Source organism: Xenopus laevis, chromosome 1L (assembly GCF_017654675.1).
Source record: "Xenopus laevis strain J_2021 chromosome 1L, Xenopus_laevis_v10.1, whole genome shotgun sequence".
NCBI lineage: Eukaryota > Metazoa > Chordata > Amphibia > Anura > Pipidae > Xenopus > Xenopus laevis.
In genome coordinates, this window is record NC_054371.1 from 124,876,241 (window position 1) to 124,903,284 (window position 27,044).

At 39.1% G+C, this 27,044-nt stretch overlaps 1 protein-coding gene across 1 annotated transcript; it reads right to left on the reverse strand.

Annotated features, from left to right (window-relative positions):
- Window positions 1–9,501: 9,501 nt before the first annotated feature.
- med26.L (mediator complex subunit 26 L homeolog) lies at window positions 9,502–25,850 on the reverse strand. The gene is given in 3 exon segments (NM_001090429.1): window positions 9,502–12,435; window positions 13,777–13,851; window positions 25,624–25,850. Coding segments are annotated over 3 exon segments (1,794 nt in total). The 5' UTR covers window positions 25,696–25,850; the 3' UTR covers window positions 9,502–10,788.
- Window positions 25,851–27,044: the final 1,194 nt, after the last annotated feature.

Below are 27,044 nucleotides of genomic sequence, written 5' to 3' on the forward strand. Positions count from 1 at the left end.
GTTGTTATAGGAATCCTGCAAAACGGTATGAAAAGACTGGGGAGCTGAAGTTCGCACAAAATATAGCGCCTGGCCCATTGCAACAACAAGGGCCGCTGCCGCCAGGTTTTTATTAAAGCGAAAATAATTACCCATGGAATTAAATATAACCCTTAAATTGTTTCACAGTACTTTACCCCTTTTATTCAATATGTGATTATTGATCGTAATAAAACGATCAGGAGAGCAGTGACATAAGTTAATCAGTACTTTCTATGGGATCCGCTCCAGGTGGGGCATTATTGACTGTGACTTGGAATCAATGTAATGACGCAAACTAAGCTCAGGTGTTCTTATCTACGCTGGAGAAAAATAGGAGAGTTTCATATTTCACCACGTGACGTCCGGTTTCGCTGGCAACCTATGAAGAAATAACGCTGTAGGCGTCTTAAAGGGATTGCTCACCTTTGAGTTAACTTTTAGTATGATATAGACTGGAGTGATATTCTGAGACAATTTGCAATTGGTTTCCATGTTTTATTATTTGTGGTTTTTGAGTTATTTCGCTTCTTATTCAGCAGCTCTCCAATTTGTCATGTTAGCCATCTGGTTGCCAGGGTCCAAATTACCCTAGCAACCATGCATTGATTTGAAGAAGAGACTGGAATATGAGTAGGAGAGGCCTGGATAGAAATCGGAGTACTAAAAAGTAGCAAAAAAATTTGTAGCTTTATAGCGACTGTTTTTTTTAGATGTGGTCAGTGCTTACATTTCAAAGTTAAAAAGCGTCAGAAAAAAAGGCAATTAATTCAAAAACTATAAAAGATAAACCATTAAGTCCAATTGAAAAACTGCTTAGAATTGGCCATTCCATAACATACTAAAAGTTAACTTAAAGGTGAACCACCTCTTTAAAGCAGAGATGCCATTATGATGATGAATCTCTTCTATAGAGCTGAAGAGACATTTATACAGACCATCTACTGACAATGAAGTTTCATACCTGATAATTATACCAAGTACCGTAGTTACTCCTAGGGGCACATTTACTAAAAAATTAGTTTTCTAAGGGTCGAAGTGAATTTTCGAATTCAAAAACATAGAATTTCAAACTAATTTTTGGGTACTTCGACCATCGAATAGGCCTAAATTCGACTTCGATTAGAAGTAAAAAAGTTCGACTTCGAAAATCGAAGTACTGTCTTTTTAAAAAAGTTAGACTTCGACACGTCAACCTGCCGAATTGCTATGTTAGCCTATGGTGACCTCCTAGAACCCATAGCCAACATTTGGCTAAGTTTTTAGAAGTCAAAGTAAAATCGTTCAATCGGTTAAATAGTTCGATCCGAAGGATTTCATCGTACGATCGAACGATTTTACTTCGACCGAATATGGCAAAAAAAACTTCGACTTCGAATATCGATGTAATTTGATGGTCGAATTTTGAAATTTTTTACACTTCGAAATTCGACCCTTGATAAATCTGCCCCCTAGTGTTTCACTGAGGCCTGGCATCCCATGATGTTTTAAAAAAACACATATGGATGGAACCAATGCTTCCTTTCTTGAGAGACGTATTTATTAAATTTTTGTGTTACCCACATGCAATATTTGAACAATATCCTATACACTTTGCACTGGGTGTACCTAGCAGTGGACCGAAAAGCAATTGCTGATTATGTGTGTGCATGATGCAGAGGCTATGATATGGGTATCAGACACATGAATTTGGGTCTGGTGGTTCTGCTGCATATACACCAATTAAGGCAATACCATCCCGCTCCCTAAACTGCCACCCTAGAGACAAGCCTTCAGATGGCTATATAGAAAATATTGCCCTGTTGCCAGAATTTCAAAGAGAAATCGCATAAGTTATGTATAACATGCCACTGGGGGAATTGTACAGATGACACCCGCTTTTTCACCATTCATTCAGGTTGTATGGCTGCATAGGAACTAGTTTAGGTTTAGGCAGCAGTGTGCATTTGTGCAGTATTTAAAATACAATTCACTAATTTTAGGTTCAAGCAGTGTCAATCATCTCCCCAGTTGTCTTCAACATATTGTTTTCCATAGATGAAAGTCTTTCAGTCCATTGCTCACTATTATTTTGATAGAACTCAAGGTCCATGGCCAATAAGCTATATCTTTAAATGAATAATGAGCATAGAATTGTATGGTGATGTGAGTTTTGCTCTCAGGGGAATGTTCTCCTCCTGACAGATAGTGAATAAAGCGAACATATTACTACTAATCGGAATCCATGTTTAAAGTTAATTAAGTTTAAAGGAGACATATAGGATAAGTGAACCCACCCCCAATATTGTAGTCAATAATTAATAATATAAGGAGCTAGTTTTACTTTGGGCTAAAAAAATCTTTACAAATAGCCCCTTTATTGGAGCTACATATAGATCTGCTACAATCAATGTCAAAGTTGAAATGAGGGGTGGGTGTCTTCTACCGGTTACTCTACACTACGGTGCATACAAGCTTCAGCACACTGAAATAAGTAACTTCATAAATACAATCTATTAAATATTCTGCATCGTTTCTGAAATAATTAAGCTTATGTTCACTACCCCCCCCCTCTGCACCTGTTTCTTTTCATTCTGTCTTCAATTAGCAGTTGGGTGTCAGATATACATTGACAGTTAGATTCAATATATCTTATAAGGGGCTTCCTTTCCTAACAGATAAGTTAGAGCTCACGAAAATCACTGATTTTACAAACAAAATAACTCCCTTTTGTACAAATAGTGAGCTCTAATACATCTTCTAGGCAAAAGGAGCACCCCTATAAGATATATTGATTATAACGGTCAATGAATATGACATCCAACTCCTAAATAAAGACAGAGAAGAAAACAGATACTGAGAGAGGGATGGTGAAGATAAACTTCAGAAACAGTGCAGAATTTAATTGATTGTATTTAGAATGTTTCTTATTTCAGTATGCTGAAGCTTATATTAAATTTTATTTTTTGAGATAGTTCACCTTTTAGGGCTCTTACAGACGAGTGTTTTTACCTGCGCTCCCCTGAGTTCTGTTTTTATGCGTTCAGCCGCAGGGGAGCGCAGGAATAGACGCATTACATTTTTTCCATTGGGGCTGTACTCACACAGGCGCGTGTAGGCGCCGAACGCAGGAAAAATGCAGCATGTTGCGTCTCAACCTGCGTTCGGCGCCTACACGCGCCTGGTTGAGTACAGCCCCATTGGAAAAATAATGCGTCTATTCCTGCGCTCCCCTGCGGCTGAACGCAGAAAAACAGAATGCAGGGGAGCGCAGGTAAAAACGCTCGTGTGGACAGGAGTACCACACTTGTGTTTAATAGAAGTGGGTGCCGGACTAGTGAATTTTATTTGACTTGTCCTTTAATAGTGAGTGTTTAGCCTTTTACAGATAACCATGTATAAATAATATGGTTTCTGTATGGGGTCAGTGCTTCACTGGAAAATGATATCCAAAGTGCAGGGATAATGGTTAAAATCAGCAGGACACCAGACACAATATATTATTAGTACATGTATGGCCAGTTTAACATTTCACAGTTTTAAGCAGTTATGCATGGTCCTATTGACTGATATTTGCCATCAGTACTGTTTTCATAGTAACCTGGTCAGAGCCCAAGGGTAGCTAAAGAAATCACTGCTGTTTTGCAAAAGCCTCCACTTGAATCTAGGGTAATGTAACACCAGTTTAAACATATGTGCACACAAGAGTGTATGGTGATAAAAGGTTTTGAAATATGCCGAGCTCCAGTCCCACTAAAGAAGTCACCGAAAGTATGCAGACCGTTTGTAAACTTGAGAGGTGTAAGGTATCTGATGCATACACCTAATTTTATCTTTGCTCATAGTGTTTGTGCTTTAGTACCTGTGTAGCAAAAAAATAAACAGAAAATAGGAAAGTATTGCAAAAGAAAGGTGTTAACTGGTAAATATATATTTATATAAAAAAAAAAAAGTACAAAATGTTATGGCTGAAAGCTTGAGGTAGGATTTCAAAAGAAAATGTAGCAGAGAAAGGGACCTTGAAACCTAAAATAGCTTTTCTAGGCAGCAAATACACTTGCAAATTGTTTGGTTTAGCCTTGAACAGAGCAGCACCTGCATCGGGGGAGGTGGAATGCAGGAAATTTATACAACTCTGGAAGTCTTTCCCTCTTGTTACTTTCCTGCTTTAGATTGAATTCAAACTGCACAGCCTATACTATGATGGCTGTGTAGCCTTATATATATGACACAGCTCCACTCAAGATGATAATTTAAAAAGCCTTTATTAGCACATGGCTTTTAGATCTTTTAGATCTGCAACAAACATAACGTTTCGGGCTCACCTGCAGTCCTTTTTCAATTCAATTTGAAAAAGGGCTGCAGGTGAGCCCGAAACGTTATGTTTGTTGCAGATCTAAAAGCCATGTGCTAATAAAAGCTTTTTAAATTATCATCTTGAGTGGAGCTGTGTCATATGGGAATACTTGTGAAACCGGCTGGACTGTGGGCCACTGGACACGTGCACCGCCTAAATAACTAAGAGGTGGATAAGTGGGTGAGTGCTGACTACAAAAAGTGTATTTCGGCTGTGTAGCCTTGTTTACGCAGAAAACAGCTCTCCTGTTGCACTCCTAAATGCAAGGATTTTTAAATAAGAAAAAAAAAAAAAATTCCTACTGTCCAGTAAAACGAGGGTATTTGGCAACATGGGGTTGTATTTCGCTGCAGTCAATGAGCAAAATTAGATTTTGGTATGTCGAAGAATTATACAGCTTCTGACATGTAGATAAATTGCACCAATCCCCATTTTATACGATTACTACTTTAAAAGACAAAGGGGGAGATTCGGAGTGTCAAATTTAACACATTTGAATTTTAATCTCCCTATTCGAATGTAAATTTGAATGCGAGATTTATCACATCTCGATGGTGGAAACAGTCCTAATTCGACCTAAAACATGCAGAGTTAGTTTAGAAGTCAGTGGCAGAGGTCCGTTGAGCCATTTGAATAGTCTTCCTGAAATTAGATTTTTTTTTTTCTTTTTTTGGTGTCAGTATCTCTAATTCCAGGGCTTCTGGCACTGCAGTAGGGCTATACAATACTATTTTGGCCAGAAAATGCTCCTAGTGAGGGCTAGGTGGCATGCCTCAGAGCCATGTTTGGTGGCAAAATGCATACTGAGTGAGCGGAGGCACATGTTATTTGCATATTTATCAAAATGTGAGATTAGAACTCACCAGAATAAAACTCACTCACTTTATATTCATTCCTATGGATTTTTAAAAGCATATTTATCAAATGGTGAATTCCATTGATAAATATGATTCTAAAAATCCCATAGAAATGAATAGAAAGTGAGTGAGTTTTTCTGTGGTGAGTTCTAACCTCACATTATCATAAATCTGCCCCATAGCGTCCCAACATGTCTGCCCGAACCTGGAGCTCCTTCGAAGTGCTGGTGGTTAATTGCTTACTAGGCAAGCATGCTTGACAAAGGGGCTTAAACCCGAAATGTTGCATTCCGCACAATAAACGAGCAGGTATATCCTGCAACTTGAATGCCTTTGTGCCAATCTTTTTCTGTTCCATAGCATATGTGAGGCTGCTGGAGCCTCTAAGACTGTGCACCAGGCTGATCTGCATAAGGGTGTGCGCATGTTTTACCTATTCTAATTGCTTACTTGGACCATTTTCTGCCTAAAATAGCAAATTGCTTGATCTTACTATGATACGTGCCCTTTAACAATAAATCAGGTCTGCTACAGGAGTAATAAGCAAAATCTATTGAAAAAACACGGTTTCATGTTAATTTTATAAATGATATCCATTGAAAAGTGAAGTCTGATCTTAAACCTTGGGTGTGCCAATGTGTAAGGCAGGGCTTATCCCTGTTGATAACTGGGATCATGGGGGAGGGTATCTTATAAATTGGCAGTCCCTAGGTTTTAGAACAGATTTCATCTTATAGTTATGTTGAAAAGGAATTGCATACCGCCCACCTAATCCTGCTAGGAATGGTAATTAGGGTGGTATGTAAATGACTAATAATGCAGAAACACTAAATACATAAGCCATAACGTAGTGGTTTTTTTTCTTTAGCCATCAGGCAGTTTTCCTGCCCCTAACAAAATGTCCAAAATTTCAGGACACGTCCCACAATTTAAGTCAAGCCAAGAGAATTGTTGAAATTGCATACTTGTGCGAGACCACCGTTGGAAGGTAATTTAACTCAATTTAAATACCTTTATCATGTAATTAAAGGGGGACTCCGGCTTCCAAACTAAAATTTGATAGAGGCCCACATAAAACAGAAACCCCTAATATACTTATCACAGTTACCAGTTTCTTCAAAAAGTATGAATAAATGCCATTTTCTATGCTGAAATCCAGCTGTTTAACAGTTCTTTCTGCATCATTTGAAACCCTGGCAGGAAAGGAGGTATTAAGCACTGATGTTACAAATTGTAACAACTACTCCACAGTTACAGTCAGCATGCAGGAACTACATAACCCACAATGCACTGCAATGTTCCTTTCCTTCTTGAAATCACTTGTGCAGGAAATTGTGGGGTTTGGAGGATGCAGGCTAAGGACAGATGGCTTCTGATACAAAGTAACAGTAGTCAGCCAGCTCAGCAAGAGAGCAGGGGGTCAAGGCTTAGGGAACTGTCCCAAACCATTAAAAATCATGCATATCTTTTAATGTAATATAATGTATATTGCAAGGTTGACTGAAATTACATTTACTTTTCAAAAAGCTTAAAGGAAAACCATACCCCCAAAATAAATACTTAAGCAACAGATAGTTTAGATCATATTAAGTGGCATATTAAAGAATCTTACCAAACTGGTCTATATATTTAATTAAATATTGCCCTTTTACATCTCTTGCCTTGAGCCACCATTTTGTGATGGTCTGTGTGCTGCCTCAGAGATCACCTGACCAGAAATACTACAGCTCTAACTGTAACAGGAAGAAGTGTGGAAGCTAAAGACAGAACTCTGTCTGTTAATTGTCTTATGTGACCAAACAAGTATGGTTTGTTGGTATGTTTGTGTGCACAGTGAATCGTACAGGGGCGGCCCATATTTTTTTTTAAATGGAAATTCTCTATTTATGATTAACCAAAGGCACATACTACTAGAAAAGTATATTATGAAAATGGTTTATTTACATGAAGCAGGGTTTTACAAATGAGCTGTTTTATGCAATAGCTTTTTATACCTAGACCTACATTGTTTGGGGGGGTATAGTTTTCCTTTATGTTAGGTTATTGTGGAGTTCCCCTTTAAAGATTTACTGCTTATAGCAGCAATTCTTAATCTAGACATTAGAACATTAACAGTCATATGGCTTATTGTTTAATGCTGATGATCAGTTCATGGTGTAGAACTTAAAAGGAAATGACGGACGGGAGTTAAACCGTCTAAAGTACTATTTCATTGCCAAAATGTAAACCATGGCGATTTATGCACAGTGTTTCAATCCAATAAAATAAATGTCAGCACATAGGTATATATGAGCTGTACTGATGACTTAAAGGGAAACCATAATTTTAAGTGATTTTACATTCTTAAATCAAGCTATAGACATGAACAGTAATAGAAATTCTGCTAAAAGCCTTTGGAAATAAAACCTCATTCAACACCCGCAGCCAATCAGCTTGCATGTTACTTACAAGTCCTATAACAGGCTTTGATATTGCGCTGTGCCAAGTTTGGAATGACACCCATAGACTAATGGGTGAAAAAATGTTAATCAAAAAAAAAGAAGAATTGTCGCCCATAGAGATGAATGCATTGCAGCAAATTTTCACAGTTTCTCAAATTTTTGGTGAAGCTCAACGTGTCAAATTCGCCCGTCACTATTCAGCAACCTTGATAGGTACAAACCCACTCCACCTTGTATCATTACATATTGAAATTGAGCCATACATCAATTTTTACCAAGCCATTTTCTTATGTTTACATAGTCAGTCGCTCCTTCCATTCTGCCCGAGCCTCCTGGTGCATACATAGAACATGGGACAATGTCACATTACCCCTCTGCTCAAGCTCTAGTTAAAGGAACAGTTCAGTGTGAAAATAAAAAAACTGTGTAAATAGACATGCTGTGCAAAATTAAAAATGTTTCTAATATAGTTAGTTAGCCAAAAATGTAATGTATAAAGGCTGGAGTGACTGGATGTGTAACATAATAGCCAGAACACTACTTCCTGCTTTTCAGCTCTATAACTCTGAGTTAGTCAGCGACTTGAAGGGGAGCCACATGGGACATATCTGTTTAGCGAGTTTGCAATTGATCCTTAGCATTCAGCTTAGATTCAAAAGCAACAGATATGACCCATGTGCCCCCCCCTCAAGTCTCTGAATGGTTACTGCCTGGTAACCAGTCGGTGTAAACCAAGAGAGCTGAAAAGCAGGAAGTAGTGTTCTGACTATTACATTACGCATCTAGTCACTCCAGCCTTTATACATTACATTTTATGGCTAACTAACTTTATTAGAAACATGTTTTATTTGGCACAGCCTATTTACCCAGTTTTTGTTTTTACACTGAACAATTCCTTTAAGGCCCTGAGTTCGCAATGTACAATTTTCTGCATCATGCTTTTAAATAACAAGTGAGAAACAGTTCCTGACATGGTGTTCGAAAACATGGCAATAATCATTTCAGTGGGTACATAAGGGGAAAATGGAGCGGCAGTTAATTTTTGCCTCAGGAGTTATATTTTATAAGGCAGGAGGCTTATTATAAATCAAGTTTCAAACTAACCAAAGTACTTCATCGTACTTGGTAAAATGTTTGCCTATTCATTATATCTTAACTGAAAGCAATTGTTTCACTTATGAACCCAGTGACTGGGTAAGCAAAGTTGGGCAGCCTAAAGCCAGGAAGAGTATTGGCAAGGTTGAACAAATGCTACTGTGTATGCCCCGTGACGTCTTTCCTCATGTCCCATCTCTTGGAAGCAAATACTAATTATGTTATGTCAGGGCATACAAAGTAAGGAGCACTCAAAGCCAGCTCTTCCTTTACTGCTCCTGGCTGTAGGTTATCCTTCAATTTAGTGGAATGAGGTTTGGACATCCCTCCTGCATCAGCAAGCTTCTGAACCAAACACACACTAGTGACAAGTGAACAAATGACATTCAATTTTACTAGAAACTATACAAATATATTCACTCAGTCACTTATTCTACGTAGTGGCACATCTCTCCGCAGCACAGAGAACAAATGCTGGGCCATCCTGATAGCAGCCAGCAAGTAGACTATATGCCCAGGCTTTGACAGGATGCTGCTGCAGTTGGGTTCCCCCCTCCCCCAGTGACTTTATAAGATCTTTTGAGGCACCCGGCTAAGTCTTAAACTACTAGTCAAAATGCAACACAAAACTCTTTAAATGACCAGTGGCATGGTTGCAACTTTATCACGGTTCTAAAACAGTGTGAAAATTAGGAGGGGGGAAACTGCAAGGATCTGGTAGTGAACGTGTTAGAAATACCATGACAAAGTGATGCAAATTGTATTTTTTTTTTTTTTATTATGGTTTCCACATTTATATCACAAGTTGTCCATTGATTGGACCAAAGTTAGCAAAGTTGCTCTCTTCTGCATCTCAGAAATACAGAAGACTTACTGTACATTCAACTAAGGCTTGGTTTTTTTTAGCAAGAAAAAATAAAAAAAAAAAATAAACAAAATCGCGTTTAATGATGGAGATTCCATAAGGCAGATAACGTCTAAAGGAATGGTAGCAAGTATTTTTATTATTTTTTTTTTACCCGGCATACAAACAGGCCCTTCTCATATTTCTGTAGCTGAACACTTGACATGCTGGTAGCACCAACCATCACATTTAAGAAAGGTAAACTGTGAAGATCTAAACTTCATTTGGTATGGGCAGGGTATAGCACATTTTAGAAATGAGATTACTACAAAGAAATTTTGAAAACATTGTGGCATTTCACTTATCTACTGAAGCCAGTCATTTTTAATAGTTTGGTGGTAATTGAAGTGTCAAATGAAAATAAGGATGGCAAGGGAGGAGGGGTTGGAATGTTCAAGCCTGTCGATAAAACGGTTTGAGAGACTGAACAAATAGAAACAATTCTTATTGAAAAAAGGAAAGACAAGGTAATGGATTTAAAGACTTTCTGCTCTCTCTTCACAAATTTAAAGGACCAGCTGTGATGCTAGGAACACAAAAAACTTTGAGCGCGTCAATTTAAGACACATTTCTGTCAAATTAAATGGCAACAGACAAAATCTGGGGGGGGGGGGACATTAATTCAAATAAATAAATGCATACTTTGTTATGGTAAGGTAACATCTTCAACTTATTTAAATCATCTCACATAAGCTTTTGGTACCTGTCATATATTTATATATATTTATTTTTATTCCAGCCCTTCTGCAGGTACCAGCAAAAACTCTCTCCTGTGATTTTAGGGTTGGCTTCGATTTAACACTTTTAAATTTCTTTTTACTATAGCTTACTTGCTATATATCCTTCCACTGAATTTCTTTTTCTCATTTGTAGTATTAAACTGGTAGCAGCATTTTACACATAGGGATGGGTGCAGCAGAAATTGAGACGCCTGCTGTTAATTACCAGAATGTAGTAGTTACCCTCTAAACTTCTCTTTTCTGCTTCTGGCTCCATCAGCCCCTTCACCTACCATCCCCAACACTGAAAGGGGGCTCCTCACTCGACAAATCTCCTTTGATGAGCGGTGGTCGCTGAGCGACCCAGGGTTTTGCAATGAAAACCGTGGATATAAGAAAGCGGAACAGGGGCCCGCACTCAGTCTAAGCAGACATAAGGCAAGATGTTTAATCTACCATCATCCCCATGAGGGTCCAATGAGATGCACTGCGTCCAATCATACCAGTTGCCCTGTGTATCATGACAGCCATTGACACCAGGCCAATGTTGGTTTTGTATTCTGTCTGTGTCACTGCTAGTGATTTCCCTGGTTCTTCCAGGCAGATCACTTGGAAGAACAATTGGAACTAAAACATGAGTTTTCCTTGATTCCCTCTTAGTGCATTCCTCCTGTTTTAAATATTCAGACATGTAATAATGTGCACTCTGTGTCTGTATACCAGAGGAAGACAATAAGCTGCTCTGCCGGTGGAGATAGGACTGGATGATTTCATTTCCAGACAGCTCTTTCCAGTTCGTCAGTTGAAAGGGACTTGGCAAGCTTAACGTTAGATCCTGTTTGTCAGTCTCAGTCCTGTGTTGTTCGGTAGGAGCTGAACTCTCTACTTGCGCCGGATCCTTCAGTGTTAAGGGTTTAATCTGCCCTGTTATAACATCAAATGTTAGTCTGCGTTCCTTTTTTACCCTTGCTGGTTTACCAGTCCCATCTGCAGATTGCCCCTCACACTCTATTCGAAGTCTAGATTTTTTCCTCTTGAGGTTGTCTGAGCCAGATGCTGCATCGTCACTATCTAATTTTGAAGACTCTGGTGAAAAGCCAGTACGAGGCGTTTGTGAGTCTACAAGGCTACTGCGAGGGATGTGCTGTTGTGATGTCCTAGGTAAGACCTGGTGGCAATCAGTGGAGGGTAACTGTTCTACTGGTTTGTGTGGGGAGGAGACCCTGTCCTGTCGAGGGGACTCGAGTCTTTTTGCTGTAGCAGGGGGCGTAGAAGGGTGCAAAGGGGACTGATGGGCAGAGTCTACACCTGGTAGCCTTTGGGAAGGACTAGGAGCAGAACCCTTTGGTGCATATGTGGTGTGTTGTCGTGTAGCCAATTCTGCACGAGTGCCACGGGGACTAAAGGAGGAACAGCGGGGACTTCTGGGCTGGTGGGAGAGGGCATCATCCAGCCCCCCACTGTGCTGTTGAAGGACGACTACTTTTAGAAGAGAGGAAGTGCTTGGGTGTTTTACAAGTCCAGGAGAGTTGGTATGAGGCCTGACCGCATTTATTGGTATTTTGCCATGCTTGTCATTTTCAGCAGGTTCCAGTCTGTTGTTAGATTGCAAACCTCCATCCAGCGGGCTAGGGAGGTTATCAGGGGGGCTGCCCCCAATGCCATTGGTGGGCGGGGGTGAGGAGTTTTGAAAAAGCTCATGGTTGGGCTTGGATAGATGTCCTGGGGTACCCTGGCCACCATCCCGATGTTCTTTTCTTTTCCTCTTTGGTGTCTTATCTGCTTTTGGAGAATGTGCCTTTTGAATATCATTTCTGCCTTTCAGCTCTTGTATGGGCTTCCCAGCAAGCAGATTAGTTGGTGCAGGATCTGCCTTGCAGTTGTGGGAGCCACCCCCATTGGCAGAACCTGGTAAGTTAGGGATGCCCCTGACCAACTGTTCATTCTGGGTCACTGGCTCAATGAGCTTTTGCCAGTTTCTCAGCAGTTTCTTTGCACGCTTGGCAAGATCCTCATTGCTGGTCTTTTTCCGAACATCATTAATCAGTTTTCCAAGTCGAGTTTCCTGTGGGTGGAAAACAAATATACAGTACAGTAAATACCTGCAAGAAACTTTTTCTTCTTTAAATAAAGATACCTTTTATATCAAGAACCTAAAGCTGCTATCAATTCAAGGGATTGTTTTACTGTCATAATCATGCTTGCAGTTGTTGCTTTAATTAACATCCCTAGGAGCTCCCTTTCCCTGCTATCTGTGATGTCAGAGGCATGGTTGGCACATCCTTTTGTTAGAGATGTAGAGAAAACCCCGTCTGCTCTGTGAAGCGCCCAGCTTTGCAAGATGAAGGGAAGAAAACGTACACGTAAATAGAGTATTAGGTGCTAAGTGGGCAGACAATGGGGCCAAATCTCTATTAACATTTCACTTTGCCAGACCAATCTTCTCTGCTCTTGTACATGTTGCCCCAGGGTCAGTGAGCATGTATAGTGAATATTTGTATAAAGAACTGTACTGGACTTGTGTAAATCCTTCTCCAATCATGGTATAATTGCTACTACAGCATATACATTTTTACATATGAATGTATGTTTAACCAAATAAGGCATTTCATACTTCAGTGCTACTGTCCTTTTAAATGGACATGAAACACAATACTTGCAAAAACACAGCTTCAGCAAGTTAATACAGGTATTAACCATATCCTGTTATCCAGAATGTTTGGGACCTGGGGCTTTCCGGAAATGTTTGGGACCTGGGGCTTTCCGGATAATGGATCTTTCAGTAATTTGGATCTTCATACATTAAGTCTACTTGAAAATTGTGTAAACATTAAATAAACCCAATAGGCCGGTTTTGCTTCCAATAAGGATTAATTATATATCTTAGTTTAGAGCAAATACAAGGTATTTTATTGGTACAGAGAAAAGGGGAATCATTTTAAAAAAAGTTTTATTTATTTAAAATGGAGTCTATGGGGGGCAAGCCTGTCCGTAATTTGGAGATTTTTGTTTAACAGTTTTCTGGATAACAGATCCCATACCTGTATTGTCAGCTAGAAAGACTTGACAACTGCAGCTAAACAAAACTCCTTATATCAATCTAATGAAATTTATTTGTAGGAGTTTGTGATTTCTTTAATCTGAATGACAGTTTATGCTTAATTAACTATTCCTTCAATAAATAAAATTACAGCACAGACTATCCTACAATCTGACTAGAGCCAAACTTTTTTTTAAATTGATACATTCAACAAGATGAATAAATAATTGGGCACCTGTTTTGTAAGCTCTTGCAACTTCCTTTTTGTGCAACTTTGATAGATTCTGAGATAATAATCACTTTTCACATTATCAGTAACTACCTTGTTTAGCATGACAACATATATAACCCTATTTCAGCACTCACCTCCAATGCCTCTTTGGTAATGGGATACTTCTCCAGACTGGAGATTACTTCTAGCACAGCAACCATGTTCTGAATCTAAAAAGATATGTATAAAATAATAATTTAAGAAAAAGCGAACAATCTATTTAATGGCTTCTCATGTAAAATCCCCTGCTATAAGACTGCAAAGTGAATTCCCTCAATATATTCCAACCGATTCTACAATTAAGAATTTCCAAACAGACAAGAAGATTGCATTGACATAAGTAAATTACAAAATCTGTTCCTACATTCCACCACACTAAATTCAATTAAATACAAGCTAGTTAATAAGTGGGAAACAGAAACTCACATTCCTATACAAAAGTTGTGTTTACAGCACTTCCTCCCGTCTACACTCTTGGGAACACAGACAAAATTCAACAGTATAAGAGCAAAGGAGTAAATTTGTACAGGTATGGTACTGGTTATCCAGAATGCTCGGGAGCGGAGGGTTTCCAGTTAATGGAGCTTTCCATAATTTTGATCTTCATATCTTAGGTCTATTAGAAAATCATTTAAACATTAAAAAAAAAAAAACCCCACAAGCAGCTGGTTTTGCTTCCATTAAGGATGAATTATATATTGGTTTGGATCAAGTACAGGCTACAGTTTTATTATTACACAGGAACAGGAAATAATTTTAAAATATTTGGATAATTTGGATAAAATGGAGTCTACGGGAGACAGAATTTCAGTAATTCGGAGCTTTCCAGATAACGGATCCCATACCTGTACCACATTCAAACACTAGTAAAAAGATAGATTTTTTTTTTAAATTCAGATTCTAAAAGCAAAAAAATATGAAAACATTTTTAGATACTCAAACACTAGGTTTAACACCCCAATATCATATATAGAAATAAGAGATCATAAAGAAATAATAATATATTTTTGATTGCAAATGTTTCCTAAAAATTGACAAATTTAGCAAAACAGCCTTAACTGCATTATTTTCTCCTAGTACAGGTATAGGAGCCCTTATCTGGAAACCCGATATCCAGAAAGCTCCGAATTACGCAATGGCTGCCTCCCATAGACTCCATTTTGTCCAAATAATCCAAATTTTTAAAAATGATTTCCTTTTTCTCTGTAATAATAAAACAGCAGCTTGTACTTGATCCCAACTAAGATATAATTAATCCTTATTGGAAGCAAAACCAGCCTATTGGGTTTATTTAATGTTTAAATGAATTTCTATTAGACTTAAGGCATGAAGACCCAAATTACAGTAAGATCCATTATCTGGAAAACCCCAGGTCCCGAGCATTCTGGATAACAGGTCCCATACCTGTAGTTTCTGGCAAAAAAAAAAAAAATTATATTATATATAATTAATGTCAGACATCTAAGTTAATATGGTAACTAAATTCTGGAATCTGTATAAGCTACATTTTTTAATTGAATCATACCTTCACAGCAAAATCTCAGACTGAGGATTTTTTTTGTATGGGGTTCCCTTATCTAGAAACAGTTATCAAGAAAAGTTCTGAATTCCAGGAAGGCCACCTCCCATAGAATCCATTTTAAGCTAATTTCTTTTTTATTATTATTTCCTTTTGCTCTGCATTAATAAAACAATGCCTTGTTACTTGACGGCAACTAAGCTGCATCAATCCATATTGGTCACATTGGAATTTTTTAAGGTTTAAATGATTTTTAAACATAATCGATCCTATGCCAGTAGTAAATGTGGCCAACTAAATATTTAGTAAAACAGTTACAGAGATACCCATACATTATAAATAGAATATATGCTATTTTTTAAGTACAATTAATTAAAAAAAATGATGGGGGGGGGGGGAACATCAATATTACTTAAATTTCTCAGACCTAATAAAGTAACATGTAGATATGGATACATAACATGGACTAGTGATCATTTCAGGGACACCCTCAGTGAAAGCATCCAACAAGAGCAATTATTAGCAAGGGGCTGCATTAAACATTTGCAATGGCAGAAGTGGGTTAAGCTTTCAGAGTGCCGTGTTTACAGTTCAGGTCTGCGGACTTGTCATGTCCCTGATCAGTCTACTATAAATAGTGAGCACAGCTCTATTCATAGGCTGCTTGTCAGGAAAGTGATCAGGTTATAACTGATTAGCACAGACAAGTGACACGGCATCAGAGCTTGTGATGCCCAGTTGGAGCACAAGGGCATAACTGTCCAGTAATGGTGTCCTTTGGAAAGAGAAACAGCTGGTCGACAAAATCAAACATTGCTGATAACCAAAGAAGCCATCAGAGGGGTACAACTGCAGTAGTCCCCACCAGTTACAAATTCTATTTATTAAAGGGGTTGTTCACATTCCATTTTTTATTTTTTAGATTGTTCTTCAGAAATAGACAAGTTGAATGTTTGTGTCTCTGGTGTTTGAGTCTGGCAGCTCAGTAATTCAGGTGCTGACTCTAACAGGGATCCCCAACCTTTAGAACCCGTGAGCAACATTTAGAAGAAAAAAACAGTTGGGGAGCAACACTGTCCCCGGGGGTGCCAAATAAGGGCTGTGATTGGCCATTTAGTAGCCCCTATGTGGATTGCCAACATACATTAAGGCTCTGTTTGGCAATGCTCCTGGTTTTTATGCAGCCAAAACTTGCTCCCAAGCCAGAAATTCAAAAATAAACTGCTGCTTTTGAGGCCACTGGGAGCAACATCCAAGGGGTTGGAGAGCAATGCTCACGAGCTACTGGTTGGGGATTGCAGCATCAAAATGGTTAAATTTTGCAACATTTAGTCGATACATTTCTCAGCAGCATCTCTGGAGTATTAGCAACTATTGTATCAATTCTAACAGCTGTCTGAAACCCAGAGATTCTGCTCAGCAGGGACAAAGATAAGAAATGTATCCATTTACAACAGCTTACAGGGTCGGCGAACCCCTAAAAAGGGCAGCTTTAGAAGGTGAAAAATGACACTTCAATGTTAGGAAAAAACGGTAACACAATTTTTCATTCGAAAGTGTCATTATTTCTGCTTATCTATCTGAAAACAACTAGTTGTTTGAAGGTGAACCACCTTAAGGGCTAGTCCACACAAGGAAATTCAGGGAGATTGTCGCCTGGCGACTAATCGCCTCGTCTTTTGCGTGACTATCTCCCCGAACTGCCTCGGCGTTTTTCCCCATAGGCTGCAACCAGGCGACAAAATCTCCCTGAATCCCCTCGTGTGGCCTTACCCTAAGATTGCATGTTTCTTTGTGTGGACCCTCATAGGAAGTGCGTTTCTGATGACATTGTCAGGGTGTTTATTTGCAGTGACAGAAGGCAAGAACTGAGAATCAGTGCAGGTAAAACATTCAAATCATGTAACCATACTTTACTTGTTTACATGCAATAACACGAGTGGAGTGCTTTACCTGCACAGATTCTCAGCATTCACAGCATCAAATTACTGGCGTTTTGTCATCATGCAACGCCATGTGTCTGATTGCCCTTAAGGCAATGGAGGGCACTCCTTACTATGCAGTAAATAAAACTGGAAACAAAATGTTTGCAATCACACACACAAAAAACCTGCCAACCACTTTTACTTTTGTTTTTATTTATGCAAAATGTTTTCGACAGAAGCTAAACAATTTTACAATACATTACAAAAGCTATCTGGACAGCCATGAACCTGGATTCTCCCATTAGTCAACACAAGACAGTCCACTCAAATGGCAGGCAAATAGACTGCAGGAGAAGTGGCCAGTTTATTTGAGAGAAGTTCCACTTGAAATAAACCGTATGAACATTCTATATCAAAATATACTATTATGAACACTGCAATACATCTTTAATCTTACATATTCTGCCATGTTGCCACTAGAACATTTTCCACTTGTTCCTTGTAACCAGAGTAATTTAACATAGTAACAAAGAAAAACTTAAATTGCCATTTGGTGCACATCATAAATCCTATTAAGACAAGGAGTTTAGGACCACACACTAAAGTGATTATTTATCAAAGGTAGAGTTTTTAGAGGTTTATTGTACCTCGAATAAACTCAACACGACTGGTTTCTGATTTTAAAAAAAAATAAATAAAAATCTAATTGATCCAGCTTGAGCGAAGCCCACCGGAAAAAAACTCGAATATCATGAAGGCTTAACAAAAAATTACCAGAAAATTTTTAGTTTTGACTAAAAAATACCCAGGAAACTCGCATTTTTAGGGTAAAAATCAACTTGACCTTTAATAAATAACCTATTTACTACGCATCTGAACAGTCCCAATGGCTTATGCAAAAAGTGCTATTTAACGGTGGGCTATGCACAAACACACTTTAAAGGGGTTGTTCACCTTTGAAATAAATTTTAGTATGATGTAGAGAGTATTCTGAGACCATTTGCAATCGGTTTTCATTTTTGTTTGTGGTTTTTAAAGGGGTGGTTCACCTTTAAGTTAACTTTTAGTATGTAATAGAATGGCTACATTTTAATAGTTTTTTTTTTTTTTTAATTGTTATTTTTAAATCATTTGCCTTCTCAGAAAAATGTACATTTTACATATTAATTGTATTATATTTTCTATAATCCAACATTACAGTCCAACAGATGGCCCCAGAGAGCAAATCAGAAAATGGAAAGTACAGCATGTTGAATGCAAGTCACAAAATGAAATTAAAGTTCTATAAAACAAATTTAAAACATCATTATTGGTGGCCCACACAGCCACTGGTGAGAACACAAGTGTTGTACTGCTGTCTAGTGGTGGTCAATCACAAAACTACAGATCTCTAGCATTTTTCATACGACAAGAGAACAGTAAATTAGTGCATGACAACTTTTTATTGTAATATAATCTAAAAAAAAACAAAAAAAAAACCAATGCATGTTTGGGGACTGTAAGGGGCTGCAAAAAGTAAAATATGAACAATGTCATGTATTTTCCTCAAGACAAAGCAGCCACAGTCTGGCACCTGGGCCTGCTCAGCATCTTCACCTATGAGCCCAATTTTATTTTTTTTTAAATTTAATTTTTTTCCCTCTAGGATCTCAGTGTGCCGATATGGTCAGATATGGTCCACCAAGCCCCATACAGAGGCTGTGTAAAACTTCAGGAGATTGAAAAGAGTGAAAATTGTTTTGGCAGATGCCAAGAGAACAGTACCTTCATTCAGAATTCTGACAGCAAATTTGGTGTAGGAGAGAAAAAAAAATTTGTTTTCCATGTTTCGGCTAGGATCTCTGGTTCCATTGAAATCAAAAATTATGCCTATAGCGTAGAGGCGTAGTGACATTCTTGACGGTTTCCTACTTTGTGGCAAAAATTTAGGGTTTGCTTCATGGACTGCTCCCTATTTCAGCACACTAATGCCCCCATGCATAAAGCGAGATCTGTACTGAATGAGTTTGCATAGAAGGGACCGGAAGAACAGACTATTCTGCAGTGCCCTGACTTCAACACAACTGAACGGTTGTGGGATGATAACAGCAGCCGCAAAAAAATTATATTACGTTTAAGATGTTGCACAGGCAGGTGTCAGAATACTTTTTGCCATACATTGTGTGTTTACAAAGAAATACTGCAGAGATCAGCCCAAAAAACAAAAAAAAAAAGCAGGCATTGTCTGGCTGATTTTTGCTCTGCACAGCTGTACTTTTCAGTGCAAATACAGAGATGTGGAAGAGAAGGGATCTGCTTTTCTCTGGGAGCAGTTAAGCAGATATTCCATGTACAATTGACCTAACACCATGAATAATAATCAAAATGAACTAGCAGGCACACAATTAACTTCTATAGCATCCCTTATGTATCACTGTACAGTCACAGCAGCAGACACTTTTTTGCACAATGTACCACAGTTCATATAATCCATAGCTCTCCTGTTTCCCAAAAAGGGCATACAGGAAGGCTCAAAAAGAAAGAAAAAACGTTAATTCATTGTATCTAACTAGTTAAAGGAGAAACGGAAATTTCTTCTCTCCGCTAAAAACTACACTGGCCCAGGGTACTAGTGAAGGGGGACAAAGCAACCATATTCTTCTGTCTCTTGGAGATCCCTTGCAACCAATGTAGTATGTGTCCAGTAGAGCAAAAGTATAATGTTGGCCTTTAGCGTCTGCTGCACACACATACCCAGATCAGAGCCATACAGAGGATCCACAAAGAGGGAGATGAGGACGACATTCCTACATTAGTACCCAACTTGTCGATTTTTCTGCAAACATCAGTCAGGGTCTCGAAGGGATTATAACAGCGGAATGCCTAAAATAATTACCTACCCCATGATTATGCCTTCCCTTTTAAACAACTCTGACAATGTTAACTATCTTTGCCAGACTACATTCATAACTGCAGTAGTCCACTCCCTTTATAAAATGTATAGCGAAAGACTCATTATATACACAGGGTATTCATATACCTTTCAGTACAGATACAGCTATCCAGTCAGTTTTACTATGCATGGCTGCATACTATACATTTAATGGTTTCCCTGTGCTATTAGACAAGCAGTTCTCAATGCACAGGAGGCTTAAAGATTAAGACAGCCATACAAGATTTGGTCAAGCAATCTAGATAATTTTAGCCTTACTTTGACATATCTGCATAGGTATGATGTCTTCAACAATCATGTAGCCCTTTCTTGGCAGATGGATTAAGGCAATAGCAAACTGAGAAGCCACAGCTCCTCATCTATCTGATTTTCTGGGTCAACAGCCAAACAAACTGAATTCTGCTAGTTGGCCATCCATGGTTAAAGGAGAAGGAAAGCTACAGAGGCATTTTATCGCCAATAGATTAGCTGCAATAGTGCAAGATAGAATGCTATATTTATTCTGTAGAATGTTTTACCATACCTGAGTAAAAAGCTCTAGAAACTCTCTGTTTGTTTAGGATAGGAGCTGCAGTATTAACATGGTGTGACATCACTTCCTGCATGAGTCTCTCCCTGCTCTGGGCTCAGATTACAGTAGAGAAGGGAGGGGTGGGGGGAGAGGAGCAAACTGAGCATGTTCTTGCCCAGGGCAATGAGGTTTAAGATGAAGGCAGGAAGTCTGATACAGAAGCCCATGTGTACACAATAGAAGGAAAGAAATGCAGTGTTTCTTTTCACAGGGGACTCAGAGCAGCATTATTTTGGGGGTTTACTGGTATATTTAGATGGACCTTTCTGATAAGGCTTACTTAGTTTTAACCTTTCCTTCTCCTTTAAAAAGAAAAAACTTTCAACCACAGCTTGATCAGGTGCTTACTGGTCCAAGTAACTACTCACTGTCTGCAAACTTGCTGCTTAAATGCGGCGGCAGAGCTGGCAATGATTTTTCTGATTTGTTTGTTAGTGCCCCCATTCTCAATCAACAGTTCTCTAATCTCCACTTTTTTAGTGTTCTAATGTGCTTGAGGACAGCTTGATGGAGATCACTATGAAGCACAGTTTAGCACACTGATAATAACCGGTGGTCTATTTTGCTTCAGAAAAAAAAAAAAAAACAGTGCTTTTTCCAATAAGCAGAACCAAAACTGGTTACAACATCTTATAAAGATAAACATAAGCACATGCAAGATAACAGATAACATTTTAAGCAAAAAATTAAGTTGCATACCAGAGATTTGACAACTGTTCTTAACAGCAATAAAAGAATAAATCAAATGTTTGTAAAGTCTTTAATAGCCAAAATAAACATGTTTGCCATAGGGATTTGTTGAGAGTTAAACTCATGTTTTTATATTTCCTTTGAAAGTAAACAGTCTAGGAGTTCTTCCTTGCCTGACCAATACCTAGATCAGTCCAGCACAAGATTATTGTGCTACTGTGCATACCCTGTCCTTTGCTTACCCTTAGTACAGTAGTGCACTGACAGAAGTCAACATGAGGATCAAGTAAGCAAATGCTTTATAAGACAATAAAAAGAAAAAGGAGCAATTTTATATGTCGCCAAATAGCTTATTATGGCAACAGGGAAAGCACAGAGACACATTCACACAGGTGAGTATCCTCTTTAAAATGTTGTACATTACAGAAGCTTGTGTTTTTTTTTTTATTTGTAAAAAAATGACAATAGAATAAAGATATTACTTAGTATGGGAATATTCATACACTTTTAATAGCAATGTTATATGTTATTTTGAAATTACTTTAAATTGCACCTTGCTTGCAACAGTTTAAGGAGACTATTTTCCAGCTTGTCAATTCAAAAAAGTTGCTCATGTAGTTTATTCTTTGCTGATTTCTTATAGTTTATTCTATATATTTTTCTATCAAGCCACTGGCATTTCTAAAATAGTTTGATATGCCACTAATAGGATAATGTCCTACACACACACACGCACTCTCTTAAAGGGGTGGTTCAACTTCAAACAACTAGTTGGTTTCAGATAGATCACCAGAAATAACGACTTTTCCCAATGACTTTCTATGTGTGACTATTTCTAATACTGAAGTATAAAGTGTCATTTTCACCTTCTGAAGCAGCTCTGGGAAGGGGGGGGGTCGCCGACCCTGTAAACTGTTCTAAATTGATACATTTAGTTGATACATTTCTTATCTTTGTCCCTGCTGAGCAGAATCTCTGGGTTTCATTAAAGGCAGCTGTTAAGAATTGATACAATAGTTGTTAATACTGCAGAGATGCGGTTGAGAAAAGTATCAACTAAATGTTGCAAAATTGTAACAGTTCAGAATCTGCACCTGAATTACTGAGCTGCCAGACAAATACAAGACACACGAACATTCAACTTTAAGCTTAGATTTTGGAAATCCAGTAAAAAATAAACAATGGAAAGTAACTGAAAAGGGTCTGTATATCTGGGGAAACATCTAAAAACATCTGAATTGAAAAAAAGGTGTTTGGAAGGTGAACAACCCCTTGTGACACTACTCGGCATTACCTGTACTCAAGTCACCCAGGAGCCTCATGAACTATAAAGAAAAAAATGTAAGCCAATTTAAATGTAAAAATGTAAGTGGTGTATTCCCCCCCCCTCCCCACACACACCAGATTTCATGGTTTCCCAGAATTTATACCGTGATCCCCTGGGAAACATAAAATTTGGGTTCTACTGTAATAGCATCACTGTGCAATGATTTCTGTGACCTGTGCAGAGACTATGGCCAAGTAAGTCTGTCATGAAATCTCACAACTGTATCTGTTATTCTAGGGGGTACAATTTAAATGACATTGTAAACTTTCTTGTGTACAAAGTTTTTCTGTATCAACACATTTTTCATTTATTACTTGATGTTGCTCTGCTGATCGAAAAGATGTTGCGCACTACACAATAAACATGAGATCTTAACCGATTCCAGAGTGAATTGTGTTTTGAATTTGTAAAAACATTAAAGGATTATATCGGTCACCAAGATCAAACATTGAACACACACCACGCTAGCAAGTGGTGTGACTCAAATAGGACTACTGCAATACATAAAGTCAAAGGTCTACCGTTTTATTTATCCCACCAACACTCCCAGAAGTGGTTACTGAAAGAACCTAAATCTGCAAAAAAAAAACCCTTTGCAAGTACCTTCAATGAATGCATTTATCAAGAAGTAGTAGCTTCTTCTGTACTACTCAGCATCTTCAAGCAGTACTCTAGGTGTTTTATAGTGTAATAAATATACATGTCAAATATTTAAAAAATTGATTTTTATAAAGCAAAGTGCACACAACCTCTCTGAAAAGCAATCAGGCTCTGCTTTTTTCAGGGAACGATGATCCTTTTTATCACAGATGTCACAATGTTCTATTTTTACATGTGGTACTGTTTACCTACTGCTCAAAATTCCCATGCAGGCACAGGCCTTTGGGAAGTGCAGCTACCAAATATACATTTTCAGAGCATATGTGTCAGCATTCAAGACACAAATGTATGTACATATGCTTCCGTCCCAATAACTTCAACCCCCCCAATAACTTCAACACCAGAAGCAGCCCAAACAGGCCCAAGCCCTTTCTGAATCTACAAGCTGGATATCTACCAGTGAAACAGGAAATGCACATGTATTAAAAGCTGTAACAACTGAAAGTAGGTTTTCAGCAACAGATTATGAGATCATACTTTATGAAATGAACTGCTGTTGTATTAAATACTTCCAAAAAAGGTTCAAACAAACTTCATATAATGGTTATGCCTAACTTTGCTTGACATAAACATAAGTGCAATCCTTAAAAAAACTAGGCATACTCTGCCAGTGCAGAAATAAGCCATGGGAGAAGATAAAGAAAAATCATTAATTCCATACTAGCAGTAGTGGTGAAAGCTTTCAGAAAGTTGAGAAATGCCAATAAATGGTATTTCTGGACATAAATAATTTAGCATCTAATCCCAATGATTTACTAGTCCTCAAGAAGAACAGTGGATATAACAGAAGGTAAATAATGAGTTCTGGGATATAAGCTATCTTTATAGCAAGAATTGAGCACAGGTCCACTTCTGAATACTACATATGAATTAGAAACATGCACAGCTTATTACTTAAAACATTTTTTTTGTGCAGTTTTATGCACAGCAGAAATTTGTGTTAGTACATTCAAAAACACACCACAGTGCAGTGTCTCCCCCCCCCCGTCTGCCTTCCTTATGTTGGTCACTGCCTCCTAACGCGTTTCGCACGATTGCGTGACTTATCAGAGGAGGAATTGGGTGCTCTGATGAAACACCCAATAGTGTAAAATGCGTCAGGAGGGAGTGGCTAACACAAGGAAGGCAGACAGGGGGGGGGGGTGTGGACGGACACTGCACTGTGGCGTGTTTTTGAATGTACCAATATGAATTTCTGCTGTGAATAAATTGCACAAATAAGTGTTTTAAGTTAGAAGCTTTGAATGTTTCTAATTGAGATATAACAGGTGTATAAAAAGTATTTAAGAATGCCATACACTTCAGTGGAAGAGAAATCAGTCACAAATGCACCTGTGACAAATATCTAATACTAAATTAAAGGCAATGTTTAATAAATACAATTCTGAGGTTTTTCGTACCATGTTTCTTTTTAGCACAGATCTGCCAGTTTAACCATTGTAGCCACACCATGGCAATCCTGAAAACATGACAAATGTACCCTGACCCCACAAATACACACACACGTGCACTGCCAGTACCATTTGTGTATATGCCATATGAGAGCGTTTTGCTAGGCCACAGTGTGGGGCATCACAAGCCCATTTATCAGTGTGACATGTGCCGGTGGCCAGTCTCCAAGGACAGCCTGCTAATTTAAGGCCTCAACTAGGCCCGATCCCCGGCCTCGCCTAGAAAGTAAGTACGAACGTGCAGGAAACTGCTTTGAAGATACACAAGAGTCGGGTCAGGAAAGCGAAAGGGCAGAAAACAACAATGAAACAAGAGCCACAGGTTGTCGCTGCAAAGAGAGTGTAAGGCCAGATAAACGCCGGGGACCCATAATCCTCCCTTCCCCTGTTACCCACTTCCTGCTCAGCTCTCGGGCTCCATACCCGTCTCTCGCCTTCCTATAGAGAAGGATCACGCAACTGAACAAGTATTTCTTTATAGTGTGTGTCTTAGCCATGGAACACCACTAAGCACTCCTCAACTGCCAGCATGCTCAGTGCCACCGACTCACTCCAGCAACCCAAGTCACTTGCACGTTCTGGCTCTAGGGGACTCACACGGTCTTCCCCAGGCGCATGTGACCCTCTAATAACCCAACTCTGCATCCTAAAAGTGCTTTCCACACTAGCGACGCCTCTGACTTCCTCACACCTTATTCACCGACCACCCCACAATCACGGGAGAGGGTCACAGTAGCCTCCAGTCACTCATAGTCAGCCTTCTCCCGGGTTCCCCTAGTCTGGCGTCCCACTGCTGGTTCAGAGTGTTGCTTCAAGTACCCAAAACCAGTGTTGCGCTCTTTCCACTCCCAGTCCCCCATGACTCACGTTGCTTTGCTTATCGATGGCCTGCAGCAGCCTCTCCCTGATCTCCCGCGGGGATACCGGAGCCGCTGTCATGGCCTCAGTCCGGGGATCACTGCGGAGGGCGGCGCGGCATGTTCCCTGGGAGGAAGGAACACGAGTTTCCAGGCGCAGGGAGAGCGGCGAAGAACCGAGAAAGCCGGAGACTCCCAGACGCGTCTCTCCCGATGGAGTCGAGCGACCGGGAGTCCCGAAGCACGCCGGGAAGTCCGCCGCTGCACGCTTTGTGACGTGACGGTAGCGGCGTCCTGGCGTCACTATCCCTCTAGACAGCACGTACGTCACGCACGGACGTCTCTCATTTTTCCCCTCAGCAGGAAGTGTCAGACACGACGTAAAGCTGTCATACGCGTTCAGTATCCATGGAGAGGCTGGCAGTTTGTGCTCCTAATAGTCTTTAGGCCCTAGAGCTGTTACTAGGCAAAATGCATCATTTTAAATAAATACAGGTATCTGGCCCTCAACGTTTGTGCAGGAGACCACGAGCCCTGCTGGGGAGGAGGGGCTTCTGCAAATACATTGCCACACGGACACTGAGTGACCTGTCCTGTAGCTCGTTATGAACTGCTGCTAAGCAACTTTTTGTGGAGAATTGTAGTTCATAATTTATAGAAAAAAGGGCTAAATTTATTTCAGTGGCTTAACTAGGTATTACTGGGCCCCACAGCAGATTATTTTTCAGGCCCCCAGGTTGACCAGTTTTACCAATATTTATGTAAATTGTATATGAATTTGGACCTCATGGGGCCCCTATTCCCCATGGGCCACCCTGCAGCCGCAGGTCTGCTTCCTCTAGTTACGCCACTGATTGATTAGTTTACATCCATTTGCAATTATTCCAGCATGTAACATGCATATGTTAGAATTGTTCTTTTTTTTCCCTATAGTTTGTCTTGTAACCTTATACCAGAGACAAAGATTGAATCCATGCAATGCAATCCATACATTTCATGTAGCCCTCTAGAACTTAGTCAAACAGATATGTTATTTGTTATGTGGCTGTTCCACACATAATCCCATTTAGGTTATAAACGTATCCTATTCCAGTGTCGAAAAAGTCCTTGGAAGATCAGCTGAAATGGAATTTGTACACCAAACCCTATATAAATATGTGAGGATAAAATGACACCCTCATATAATGAGATTTATGCATACCATATTGCCAAAAGTAGCTCATCACAACAGTTTCTATACTCTACCGAGTTTCATTTTGCCTCTGTATAAAAAAATATTTATTTGAAGCATTGCTGAGTAGCTGCATACAAGCCTGATAACACCATGCACAATACAATGTTCTATACCATTGGACCCCAGAGCTCTGGAAATGGGGTTTTCTGAGATGAATCATCTTCACAATTGACAGTCTAGGATTTGGTGGATGCCTG